Source organism: Mus caroli, chromosome 17 (genome assembly GCF_900094665.2).
Source record: "Mus caroli chromosome 17, CAROLI_EIJ_v1.1, whole genome shotgun sequence".
NCBI classification, from domain to species: domain Eukaryota; kingdom Metazoa; phylum Chordata; class Mammalia; order Rodentia; family Muridae; genus Mus; species Mus caroli.
This window is the reverse complement of record NC_034586.1, coordinates 44,486,826-44,500,301: the sequence shown is the minus strand read 5'-3', so window position 1 is coordinate 44,500,301 and position 13,476 is coordinate 44,486,826. Positions and strand designations below refer to the sequence as shown.

Below are 13,476 nucleotides of genomic sequence, written 5' to 3'. Positions count from 1 at the left end.
CACTCTGTAAACCAGGCTGACCTCAAACTCAGAAATCCGCCTGCCTCTGCCTCCTGAGTGCTGGGATTAAAGGTGTGTGCCACCACCGCCCGGCAATGTTACATGGTTTTAAGAGAGTTAGATCTAGCTGGGTATGGAGGCACACGCCTTTAATCCCAGCACTTGGGAGGCAGAGGCAGGGGAATCTCTTGTGATTTTGAGGCCAGGTCTACAGAGCTAGTTCTAGGACAGCCAGGGCGACACAAAGAAACCCTGTCTTTGAATGAGAGAGAGACAGAGAGAAACAGAGACAGTGTCTGTGTGTGTGTGTGTGTGCACGCGCTCATATGTTAGATCTGTCTGACCTCCAGTGTGGTCAAAATGAGGGAGGGTCTCACAGAAGTGAACCTGCAGGTATATGCTGCTTGAAGGTACTGGGGTTCATTTTTCATTGAGGCATCCTATCATGACCGAGACAGCTTTCTTCCCTATGGGTGGTATTTCCAGGTCTCCAGATGTTTATCCCCTGCCCCGGGGCCTGGGAGCCTGATCAGATCAGTGAGAGCTACCCGAGGAGTCCAAAGTCCGGGTCCGACCTGGATGCGCAGCCACAGCTGCTTGTTAGTCATCTCCAGGCGCCGCGAGTGGTTCTCCAGCTNCCTGGACTTCTGCAGGTCCTTCTGCATCCTCCGGATGTAATCCACAGAGGCCTTGAGGATGGTGCCTTTGTTCCAGCGCACGTCCCTGCGGCCACAACCAGGGGCAGTCAGAGGCCTGGCCAGGGCCCTCTCACCACAGGCTTAGCTCAGAGTCCCAGTGCCCATAGCTAGCCTTGTGCAAATGTCCAGCTCCTCACTAATCCTTGGGCTCAAGCAATCTGTCCACCCCATGCTCATCTTCCTGTCTTCAGCTCTCCTGGCCAGCATCTCTCTCCTCTCCATCAGTCCACAGCCCTTCATACACTTTCCCAGTAAGGCCCCTTCTCCAGGAAGCTCCCTCCTTACCCCAAAACCTCCCTTCCTAACAGATGCTATCTTGACACAGCAGGAGCAGGAACCTTCTCAAACATGCTGCCTCCATCACCACCCTTAGCTGGTGGTGCCAACAGCCGCTGCCCTTAGCAACTGAGAGCTGGTAGTGCCTACAGCTGCTACCCTTAGCAACTGAGAGCTGGTAGTGCCTGCAGCTGCTGCCCAGCCCGGACCCTCGCCTCTCTCGCCCCCCTTGCCTCCCTTGTTCCCCCGGGGGAAGCGTGCTCACAGGTCGTTGGCCTTGGGGATCAGCATTCCCAGCTCCTTGATCCGGTCATTGATGTTGAACCTGCGTCTTCTCTCAACTACAGTTTAAGCAAGATATCAGAGGGTATGGTTAGAAAGGTGGGAGCCCCACCTAAGAAAAGCCCCCTAACCTAAGCTGGACAACCCATAGAAAAATCTGTTTAGAATACGAGGCACCCAAGGCCGGGTGTGGTGGCCAAGCATTTAATTCCAGTGCTTGGGAGGCAGATCTCTGTGAGTTCTAGGTCAGTCCAGGCTATACAGTGAGTTCCAAGGCAACCTGGGCTACTTAGAGACCCTTTCTCAAAACAAAACAAAACAAAACAAAACAAAACAAAACAAAAGAGAGATCTCTGAAAGCTGAGGAAGGCCTGGGTGCAGTCTAATCAGGGGGCGGGGTCAGGAAACCAGTTGAGCTACTAGGGAGAGAGCTGCCTGGGGCAACCTCCTTCACTCCTGGCGCCCCAGGCTCTGAAGACTGCAATCTGATAGCCTGGAAAATTCATGAATGCTGCTTCCAGAAGCCCCTCCCACTTTCCTAAAAAGCCTGGAAGGAGTGGGGGTTGGTTCACAGCCTTGGAGCTGTGGGTGTCCCAAGCTAGGGGCACTGATAAGGGGCTGGGGTGGGGATGAGGCAGGGGCTGGCTCCCCAGCCTAGGTGAGCTGAAGGAGGGCCGAGCACCACTCACTTAGGTTATGATTGTCTTTCTTCTGCCGCTCCTTGGCCAGGGCCCGGCTCTCAGCATCTGGAGGTCAGAGAAACAGAGAGGCGGTGAGAAAGAAGGGAGAGGGGAAAAAGGGAAGAGAGGAAACCACGAAGGTACAGAAGGCGCAGGGCAGAGTACCTGTTAACTCTCGCTTCTGAGTCAGGTCCGCAGGGCAGGAGCTGCTGGTGACACCCACCATGGAGGCTGTGACCTGGGGGTCACCGCTGTACACGTTCAGGTGGCTGCTAGACAGGGGCAGCTGTGAGGGAAGGGGCGGAGGAGCGCCTAGTGAGTCCTCACCTGGACCCATGGTCCCAGAGCAGCTGCTCTCGGCAACAGGAAAGTCACCCCTGAGCCCCTTCCCCAGGATGCAGTGTGCACGGCTTCCTCCGCAGAGAAAAGAGCAGCTCCTCACAGCCCTGCCCTCGGTAGCCCCCGGCCAGGGTGAGGACAGGAGGAACCCAAGGGATCCGGCTGCTCTTTTTGTACAAGTCCTAGGGAGGGGCTCAATCAGCCTTGGAGTTTCTCTGCAAGGTTCCCAGAGTATGGAATTCAACAGGCAGGAGCAAGGTCTGCCGGGTCCTACCTACCACAGAGCCAGGCAAGAGCCAGCCACTGGCCTAGACAGCCACTGCATAGACAGGAGCCAGTGATTCCTGGGCAGCCACCTGGCAGTGTCACCAGGGCAGAAGGGGCTGAAAACTGACTGCCTCCTCCTGGCTCTCCTGGGGAGCATGGGTTTGAGGAACCAAACTGAGGTCCTCTGAGAGCAATCTTACCTGTTATCCACTGAGCCATCTCTCCAACCCCTCCCTCTTTTTGTCCCTTCTAATCTTCCTATGACCCTCTGGGTAGATAGTATCACCCCCTTTTTACAACTGAGTGGGGGTGGGGGCGAGGGGGAAGGGGGAGGTCAGAATCGTGGCAGGACTTCCCAAGGTCATGACAGAAACCTCAGGTTTCCTGATTCCAAACCTGGCTCTCATCTGCTACCTACCTATGCCTCCCCTCCCCAACCAAGCCAATGAGACCCAGAGAATAATCAGGCAGACGAGACTTCCAAGGCAGACGAAACTCCAAGGAAGGGTCCTGTGGTCACAGAAACACGCCTGCCTCCGCCCAGCTCTGTCTCCCAAGCATCCCCAGTATGCCTTGACTCAGTTCTACTTGCACCCTGAATCCCCGTCACAGTATTCAGTGGAGGTGACTGTTGCCTCCACAAAGACACCAGCTCTGCCTGAGAGCTCTCCCCAGCCAGGGAGCCACTGTGTGTGCCGTCCCCCTCCCATCCAGCCCAAAAAGTACCGTGTTAGGCATCTGCATTTCGGGGTTGATGTAGCCCAGCACGCTGTCCAGGCGCATAATGTTATCGATGACATCATCAAACTAGAAGAGAGAAACGTCCATGTCATTTCCATCTGGGGTCAGCCCATCTGGAGAGGGGCAGCTGCCCCCCTGCCACAGCACCACCTCACCCAACCTGCTCATCTGGAGGAGGAGGAATCGGACAAGAGAAGGATCCTACAGCCGAGCCTGAGGATTGTCCCCAGGAATCCCTTGACAGGGAGTTCTTGACACACCTTCCCGGGCTGGGAAAGCACTTCTGTGAGTCCGCCCTGTCCCCAGCAGAGTTGCAAGAAGATGGCAGCCCGCCTCAGACTAGGGCGGCCGTGTCTTCCTCAGGCCCATAAAGAGACACCCCCAGGTCTGCCATGAGAACCAGGCTATTTCCAGACAACTGACACCAAGCCGGAACCCCTACCCCCACCCTCCACCCCCACTCACCTCTTTCTCGGGGTTGGAGCTGATATGTAGCATGGCCATGGGACTGTTGGGAGCACTGTTGCCGGCCGAGGTGGACAGTACGTGTCCAGCCCGCACCCCTGGGGATGCTGCTGGGGCAGGCTTCGGGGAGCCTTGGGCTGGGCTCACGTGGGCAGCAAACTTGTTCCCGTAGGTCTCGGACAGATACTCCCGAACCTTCTGATGCTGGGACTGTTGCAGGTGGTAGGAGGTGGGGTTCTCCAGGTAGGACTGCACCTGGGGAGGGGGAAGGCACAGCTGTGGAGGAGGCTGGGACTCCTCTACAGGGAGCAGGGATGGGAGAGGCAGAGACCTTACCTTCAGCACCTCCCCGGGCACAGGCGGGGGCGACTGGAAGTGGACAGGGGTGTTGATGGCTGGAGTGGGGGGCCCTCCCAGCTGCTGCTGCTGCTGCTGCTGCTGCTGTTGCATATAATGCATGACGGCCTGCTGCTGCATGCGCTCTCGCTGCTCCTCCTGCTGGGCCTGCTCCCGCATGAGCTGCATGCGCAGCCCGATACGTGACGCCATGGCAGCTGTTGGTTCGGGCTCCCTGTAGTCGAGGGGAGACAGGCCCATGAAGTATTCATCATCTTCGTAGTCTTTAAGCACAGGCTGGCATAAGTACGGTTGCTCCCATTGTGCACAAGGAGAAACTGAGTCCGGGCAGAAGGGATTTGCCCAAGACCACTGAGCGAGCTGAGCCATGAACCCAAGTTCCCTGAGTTCTAGACCAGAGGTGAACACTGTCCTTCAGTGACTGCAGGAGTCCACCTGACCCCTCACTGTCACATCCACATCCTGAGTATTTCATACCTGGCCTCAGCTCCGGCCTCCTCTCCCGCCCCTCCCCAGGCCAGCCTGCACCACGCCTCCTCAGGGCCTGAGGAGCCTCCAGATGCTCCTCCGTGCTCCTCCCCCACCATCTGCTCACAGTAGCTCCATCATCCTGTTAGTTCCTGCCCTGCTGTCTGCTCCCAACTCTCCATAGCTCCCAGTTCATCGGAACAAAAGCCTAAATCCTTAAACCCAGCCTAAATGGTCCTCTGTAATCTGCTGCACCCTCATGGTCCCCTCATAGACCTCCTGCCCCCAACACATGTTTCTCTCCCTTGTTCTCCCTGCTCCAGTCACACCCCCAGCCTTAAACTATCCTTCAAACACTCCAGGCATGCTTTCTCCGCCCCCCGCCCCCCACCCCGCCTTTGCACTTGCTGTTGCCTCCACCTGGAATGTTCTTTCCATAGATACCATCAAGGCTCACTTCTTCACCTCCTCCGAGAGACTCTAATGTCACCTCAGAGTGCCATTTCGGGACCACTGTGCTAAAATGGCATACCACCACCACCTTGCTTCTCTATATCAAATGCCACCATCTAGGACAGAACATTTTTTTGCTTCTTATTACGTTTGTTATTCGATGTCTGCTCCTTACTAGGAATGCAAGTCCCCCTGAGGGGACACATTTCATCTGTTTGTTTACTGCTAGACCTTCGGCCTCTAGCCGTTGGGTCATGGGAGACAGAAAGAAGCCATTGCATGAAGCAAATGAGAATGGATATTATCCATGAACCAGGCACTGGAGATGTACCCCGCCCCTGGCTCCTGGCTCCCAAAGTCAGCGAGAGAAAGGACGACCCACAGGCAGAGAACCACCACCTCAGGGCTCCTCACTGCTCGGAGCTCAGAGCTTGACCCACTGTGGGAAGGTGTGGCTGAGGCCCCAACCAAGGCTGAAGGGGGGCAGGGTGAAGTAGTCCAGCAACTCGGCCTGCTCTGTCTCTAGCTCAATGAGTGACAGTAGCCAAGTCCCTTCCCCTCTCTAGGCCACAAAGGAAAGAGCAGAACCCAGTGACTTCTCAGGGACAGCCCAAGACTGATAGGCACTGGCCTGGCCGTATCTGAGACCATGACAGTACAGTTAGGGACTAGAGGGATTTGGCAAGACACGACTTCATGGTTGAGCAAAGGCTTCCCCAAAAGGCTGGTGGAGCAGAGCGCCGATTCCTTGTTGTGTGACCTTGGGCAAGCTATAATCCTCGAGCCTCAGTTTATCTTCCTCTGCATTCAGTAAAAACTGGAGGCTTTGTGCAGTGCCTGGCAGTCTGAGTACATGAGACTGGTACAATCTAGCTAGAGTCTTCAAACCCGGCATCCAAGGCCTCCATCAGCCCTGTTTGGAGGCCCTTGCTCAATTACAAACCACAGTCTTTCATAAAGAAGGGAAATCAGAGGCACAGTGCAGGACAAAGCTAGGACCCCACCCCAGGTATCTGGTCTACCCCACGCTGGGGAAGGGAGGCCTGGGGGCTGGGACATCTGGTCTACCCCATGCTGGGGAGGGGAAGCCTGGGGGGCAAAGTTGTTCCCAGTTGTGAAACTGGTTGATCCAGGGCCAGGAGTGGAGCTAGGTCTCATATCTGCAATCAAGACTCCAGCCACTATCTAAGCAGCTCTGTAATAGAGTGAGACTACCCACTGTCCTGTGTGTCCTGCAGCATGCAGAGGCCAGCACTGCATCTTCTCTCATCCTCTGCCCAGTGAAGTGGCCTGAGCAGCCCATGCTCTACAGGGAAGCCCCCAACAACCCAGGCAATGACAACCTACCCTTCCCCCATCCTGTAGCAGCTACCAGCTGCAGCCTCCACCCCCTCCCACGACCCCTTCTCTAGCTCCTACAGAGCGATGTCCCTGTCTCCACACCACACCCTATCAATCACACTAGCAAACAGACCCCTGGCTCTGACCAGAGGCGGCCCCACACATCTACTCAGACAGCCCGAAGCCTCTCCTCCATGGACAATCCAACTTCAGATGGCCAGTGGGGGCCAAGGCGCCTGGCCGTGCCAGCCGGCTCAGGGAGGGCTAGGGAGAAGGAGTCCCTTGTTGCCCTGACAAAGAGTTGGCCTGGCTACCTCAAGGACCCGCTAGAGCCCGCTAGGGCCCACTAGGCACCGCTCTGGCTGCACTAGCCTCAGCTCTCTGTAAAATGGGCATGGGAATGCATCCCCTCCCCTAGGAGCATCCTGGCAGATAGTATAAACAGTGAAAGTCTAGCTGGCCGCTGAATGTCAGTGACCACTGAGAGAGGAGGCAGGCAGAAAACACTTTCCCGCTCCCCGGCACCTCCTGGGCAGAGCTATGCACCCCATATTCCTGATGGCAACCTCCCTCTCTAACCTCCCTTACTGGGCTTGGGAGAATGGGGGAGGGTCAAAGGCTAGCTACTGAGGACTGGGGAGGAGAGACCCTGCATGCTGATCAACCTCAGTGCCTTCCAGTCAGGATGAGCCAAGAGACAGGGAATGTTCAAAGTCTATGTCTCTCCCTTCCTTTCCCCCCAAAACTGGAAAGGGCCCACTGCGAAAGCCCAGCAGCATGGGACCCATGGCAGCGCAACTGTGTACAGGTACCAGGACAGAATTTTCTCCTGCCTCCTACCTCGGACACCATCAACTCCTAAGGGGAAGGCTCAGTGGCACTAGAAACTCTCTGCCTCTCCCAGTGGCACTGCCAACCCCATCTGCATACCAGGATCCATCTGGTACTTCCAGCTGCTGTCTGTCCAGGTCCAGCTTGGTCACAACCCAGTGAGCTCGCCAGGCCCGCAGACTACCTTCACTGGCTGAGTGACACGGGGATTAGAGTGCCTAGCTTTCTTGATCCCTGTAAAGTAAACCAATGAAAGTGCTTCTGGGGCTGGGTGTGGCGCCACACAACTTTAATCCCTCTACTGGGGAGGCAGATGCAGGCAGATCTCTGAAAATTGAAGGCCAGCCTGGTCTACATAGTGAGTTCCAGGGCAATTAAGGCTACATAGTAAAGCCTAGATTCCCAGGAGAGAGAATGTGGGGAATGCACCCTGCAGGCATTCAGCAACTAGAAGAAAGGGTATCCTCTGGTTTCACCAGCCCTAGCCAGTCATTTACATCGGAGTATGAACCAGCCAGGTAGAACTTTTCCTAAGGGGATGAGTGGATAGGAGAACAGAGAAATATCAGTGCAAAGTCTTGGAACCAGGAAAGGAGATATCAAAGATAGAGCATGAGGAAGAAAGAAGGAGGTGAGAAAGAGAATGAGGAGGAAAAAGAGGAACAGGAGGAAAAGGAGGAGAAGGAAGAAGAGGAAGAGAAGAAAGAGGAGCAGAAGGAAGAAGAGAAGAAGGAGGAACAGGAAGAGGAGGGGCAGGAGGAGGAAGAGGAAGAAGAAGAGGAGGAGGAGCAAAAGGAAGAAGAGGAGGAGGAGGAAGAGGATCCCCAGTTAGGTCAAGAATGTGTAGAAGGGCAGAAAGATGAGGCAGATCCTAATGCTGCAAGCTAGTCTGGAAGAAGAGGACGACCAACCACTGTAGAGATTTCCAGGGAGGAAATGGAGGCACAGAGAAGAGAACTGACTTGTCTCAAGTTGCACAGCTACTGAGCAACAGGAAAGAGAATAATGGGTGAAGACAGCCCAGCCCCCACCTCTACTTTTAACACACTATTCTGGGCTCCCTGGCACATGAAACTGCTCCAAGTGTCACTTTTGGGGAAAAATGGCCAAGTAGGGACATATTAATATGGCTTCCTTCCTACCCTTCCCCCACTTATGAAGCACAAAACTCTCATGTATGATTATGTGTGGCTTGTGAGAGGCAGGCAAGCTTCTAGAGGCTCCACCTGATTCTGATCATGTCTGATCATGCATCTCTGAAAAGAAGTGCCCCACCCCCAAAGGTTGTCCAGGCCCAAGATCTGCCCTATTCAGAGCAATGATTGTTAAGGCAGGTGGGGACCATGAGTGACAGAGGCACAAATGTGATCCAGGCTTCTCTTGAACTCACTATGTACTGAGGATGACCTTAAACCTCTGAGACTCTTGCTTCCTCTTCCCAAGTGCTAGAATTCCAGCTGTGCATCTCATCTGGTTTCATGTGCTACTGGGCATCCCACTCAGGGCTTTCTGCATGCTGGGCAGGCACTCTTACCAAACAAGCTACCTCCCTAGCACTGTTTTTGAAAGACAGGGTCTCACTATGTTGTGTAGGCTGGCTACAAAGTCTTGATTCTCCCGTCCCAGCCTCCCACATTTGTTACCCACACCCAGCTTCCTGGGAAACTTTCTGCCTTGTAGGTAGCACCTTTAGAAACTGGATCATAGGCACTGGAGATGTAGCTGAGTTGGTAGAGGGCTTGCCTACCAGACAAATCCCTGGGCTCAGTCCCCAGCACTGTGTGAACTGGGCATGTGGTACTTGCCTGTGATCAAAGAATGCAGAGGCAAGAGAAGCTTAAGGTCATCTTTGGCTACACAGGGAATTTGAGGCTAACCACATGAATCCTTGTCTCAACGATTAAAATAAAGTAAACGTTGGGTTACAAAGCTGCAACCCCTGTGGTCACTCAAGGACACCGATGAATGTCCCCTGGTAGCACCGTGACCAGAAGAACATAGACTCTTCCTAATGTCCACTGATGAAAGAGATAAAGAGGCTGTGCACAGTGCCAAACGTGGCGGCCTGGCTTTAATCTTAGCACTCTGAAGGCTGAGGCAGGAAGATCTCTATGAATTCGAGGCCAGCCTGGTCTACAAAGCAAGCTCCAGGCCAGTTCCCCTCCCCCTCCCCAACAAAAAAGCTGCACACAGTCTTTTGGCACCATTCAGCCACTGGTCCCACATACCACTGCCAGAGGCTCTCACAGACATGTTGAAACCAGACTCAAATCCCTGGAGCCAGGCTGGGTGTGGTGGCTCATGCCTTTGATCCCAGCACTCAGAGGAAGAGGAGGCAGACAAATCTCTGTGAGTTCAAGGACAGCCTGGTCTACATTGCAAACTCCAGGATAGCCAGGGCTACATAGAAAGACCCTGTCTCAAAAGTCCACACCACCAAAAACAACAACAAAAAGCAGAACTGCACAAAAGTCCCATCTAGGAATGCAAAGCTCAAACCCAGGTACAAAGCCCCTATGTGAGAAGTTGTCAAGACACAGCCTTGGGGAACAGCCAACAGGGAGAATGGAGGACTCTGCAGGAGGGGACCAGGAATGGTCTGTGACTCCTGCAGGTGTGGGTGAGTGAGGCTGACTTATTTATGTGCACTAGCCCAGCTGCTCCATCCAAATAGTTCTCATTTGTTGTTGTTGTTGTTGTTGTTGTTGTTGTTTGTTTTGTTTTTGAAGCTCACTGAGAGGGGGAGGCGGCCTTACTCAGTTTAAAAGAAATTAGCAAGCAGTTGCCTTCACCAAGGTCCCCAACCCCAGGATGTCCATGACAGGCTTCCTCAGCACAACTGCCAGTTCACTCCCTGGGGAGTCAGTGAGATGGCTCAATGGATATAGGCACCTGTCACCAAACCTGAAGACCCAAGTTTGATCCCCAGAACCCACAAGGATGAAGAGAACTGACTTCCACAAGTTGTCCTCTGAACCTCCATTTAGACACTGGCATGCACACATACACACACTACAAAGATTTTATTATTATTATTTTTACACATGTTCACTAGCCAGAGAAAGTAAAAAAAAAATCAAAACCAAAAATCAAAAGAGTGTGGTGGTGAAACACGTCTTTAATCCCAGCACTCAGGAAGCAGAGGCAGGTGGATCTCAGAGTTTGAGGCCAACCTGGTCTACAGAGTGAGTTCCAGGACAGCCAGGGAAACACAGAGAAACCCTGTCTTGAAAAAAACAAAAACAAAAACAAAAACAAAACATAAGGAGTGGAGAGATGCCTCAGCAGTCAGGAACACTGACTGCCCTTCCAGAGGTCCTGAGTTCAATTCCCAGCAACCACATAGTGGCTCACAACCATCTGTAAAGGGATCCAATGCTCTCTTCGGGTGTGTCTGAAGACAGCTACGGTGTACTCATATACATAAAATAAATAAGTCTTAAACAACAACAACAAAAAACCCAAAACAGTCTCAAAATGAGTGTGGGGGCCTTCTTGTGCTCCCAGCATTGAAGAAGTCAAACAGGAAGATTAGTAAAATTTTGAGGCCAGCCTGATCTATGTCGCTGAGTTTCAGGCCAGCCTAGGCTACATACAAGAGCCTGTTTTTAAAAGTGAAGGTAGTGGGGCATAGTGGCGCATGCCTTTAATCCCAGCACTTGGGAGGCAGAGGCAGGCGAATTTCTGAGTTCGAGGCCAGCCTGGTCTACAGAGTGAGTTCCAGGACAGCCAGGGCTACACAGAGAAACCCTGTCTTGNTGAGTTCGAGGCCAGCCTGGTCTACAGAGTGAGTTCCAGGACAGCCAGGGCTACACAGAGAAACCCTGTCTTGAAAAAAAAAAAAAGTGAAGGTAGGGTGATGGTGGTGCACGCCTTTAATCCGAGCACTTGGGAGGCAGAGGCAGGTGGATTTCTGAGTTCAAGGCCATTCTGGTCTACAAAGTGAGTTCCAGGACAGCCAGGGCTACACAGAGAAACCCTGTCTCAAACAAACAAACAAACAAAAAACAAAAAGAAAACAAACAAACAAACAAAAAGTGAAGGTAGCTGGAGAGGAGTCAGCAGTTAAGAACACTGGCTGTTCTTCTGGGGGGAACCTGGATTAGATTCCCAGCAACCAACCACACAGCAACTCATGGCTGTCTGTAACTCCTGCTCCAGGGGATCCGACCCTTCTTCTGGTCTCCGTGGGCACCAGGCACACATATGACACACAGACATACACGCAAGCAAAATACTCATATGCATAAAATAAGAACAAATAAACTCCCCATGCCCAGGAACAGGGATGCTCAGTAAATGAGGGTGCATCCCACCCATGTGTTTATGGCAAACAGCACGAGGTTATGTGAAGGGACACAATATAAGTCGCACAATCTTATATAGAATCTGCTCTCACCTAATTGTGCACTGTGTTTACGGTGTGTGACTCATGCTGAGGAAGTACACAAAATTATGACTGGCTTTTTGTTTGTTTGTTTGAGACAGGGATTCTCTGTGTAGCCCTGGCTGTCCTGGAACTCACACTGTAGACAAGGCTGGCCTCAAACTCAGAAATCCACCTGCCTCTGCCTCCCAAGTGCTGGGACTAAAGGTGTGCACCACCACTGCCCAGCATGACTGGGAACTCACTCTGTAGACCAGGCTGGCCTCAAACTCAGAAATCCACCTGTCTCTGCCTCCTAAGTGCTGGGATTAAAGGCGTGTGCCACCACCGCCTGGCTATGACTGACTTTTGTGGACAAGAACACGGGTATTCAGTGAATGTGTGTGTTTTAAAGACTGTGTGTGTGTTGCATGCGAGAGTGCTTGTGTGTTCATGTGTGTGCAAGTGTCCAAGGAAACCAGAAGGGATGCTGGACCTGGAGTAACAGGTGGTTGTGTGTTGCCTGAAGTGGGTGTTGGGTCCTATGGAAAGAGCAGCAAGGGCTCCTAACTGTTGAGCTATCTCTCCAGCCCCACTCCTACCCCTGCCCCCAGCCTCTCTCTCTCTGAGACAGGGTCTCTTATAGCCCAGGCTAGCCTCAAACTTGCTATGTAGCTATTAATACAAACTCCTGATCTTCCTGCTTCCACCTCCCAGATTCTGGGATTATAAATAAGCACCACTACCCTGGAGCTTCAGCCTGATTTAATTTTTGTAGTTCCTTCACAACTACAGTACAAGAGACAGACAGAGAGGCTCTGGCTTGATAAAGCCACAGAGCTGATTATCAGGGCTGGGTCCTGGCAGCCTGGCTTTTCCGGAGTTGGGAACCACCTCTGTCCTGAATGGGCTGAGTGATTTTAGGGGTCCCTTGAAGAAGTAGACTACTCATCAAAGGGTTCAGCAGCTGACCTCACTCACAGCCCAGAGCCAGGAAGGTGTCCAGCAGTAGTCTGGAACCGCCAGACATAGGAGACACCACAGTCACCCTTCTTCAAAGGGCAGAGCCAGTTTCCTGCATTCCCAGAAAAGCACATGTCTGGTAGCTGAAACCGCAAAGTGTGAGCCCAGAGCAGGGGCGCCTGCTTAAGTCATTTGTTACAGGCCTCGCTCTATGTGGGAAGCTACCCTTTCTTCTCCAGTCTATTACAACCACACATCATGTGGGAGCTTTGGGTCGATCCCGAGGAAACCATGACCCATGACAAAGGCCTGGGCAGGGGGATGGATGACAGAAGGAAAGGAAGGAGTCTGGGAAGAGGACTCCTGTTGGAAGAGTGGGGTCTCCGCTGTGCTGCAGGAAGGCTGGGTGGAGTACTGGCCTAGCATGATGAGGCTCTGGGTAGGACCCCAGGACCTCATAAACCAGACGTGCTAGTGCACACCGGAAATCACAGCATTCTCCTGAGGTGAAATCAGGAAGGTCTGAAGTTCAAGGCCAATCTAGGCTACATGAGACTCTGCCTCAAAGAGCAACGGAAACGTCAAACTAGCACGGATGTCCACACACTGACCATACCTCAGGACATGGCTGCCTCTACCATAGAAACAGCCATGGGACTCAGGTAGCATCTGCAGTGTTCTCACAGGACTTGGGATCAGAATGCAGTGGGTTCAAGTGTCAGTCTTGGCCCTGACTCAATGTCTGCCTCAGTTTCCCCACTAGTCAGCCTGGTTTTGCTAGTTGGAGCCAGCTTTCCCACAGAGGATGCCCAGGTTAGGGGAAAGTGTGGGCACAGAGAGGTGTCAGGACAGGAACCATCCTTCTGAGCTCAGGAGTAGGTAATGTCCCTGAATAAGCTGTGTGTGTGTGTGTGTGTGTGTGTGTGTGTGTGTGTGAGAGAGAGAGAGA

The 13,476-nt window shown here is 53.1% G+C and overlaps 1 protein-coding gene across 2 annotated transcripts in view; it reads right to left on the bottom strand.

Moving 5' to 3' along the window:
* Positions 1–13,476, bottom strand: part of Tfeb (transcription factor EB) — a 55,221-nt gene that overhangs the window by 2,093 nt on the left and 39,652 nt on the right. The window contains exons 2-8 of one of the 2 annotated variants that reach the window (XM_021185993.1): positions 4,085–4,319; positions 3,749–4,003; positions 3,269–3,349; positions 2,102–2,222; positions 1,946–2,002; positions 1,240–1,315; positions 576–723 (exon numbers count right to left, since the gene is read on the bottom strand). In XM_021185993.1, the coding sequence (XP_021041652.1) occupies positions 576–723; positions 1,240–1,315; positions 1,946–2,002; positions 2,102–2,222; positions 3,269–3,349; positions 3,749–4,003; positions 4,085–4,297 (951 nt within the window). In that variant the 5' untranslated portion in view covers positions 4,298–4,319. Of the gene's footprint in view, positions 1–575; positions 724–1,239; positions 1,316–1,945; positions 2,003–2,101; positions 2,223–3,268; positions 3,350–3,748; positions 4,004–4,084; positions 4,475–13,476 lie in introns of those variants that run through there. The other variant, XM_021185991.1, reaches the window with a different exon arrangement.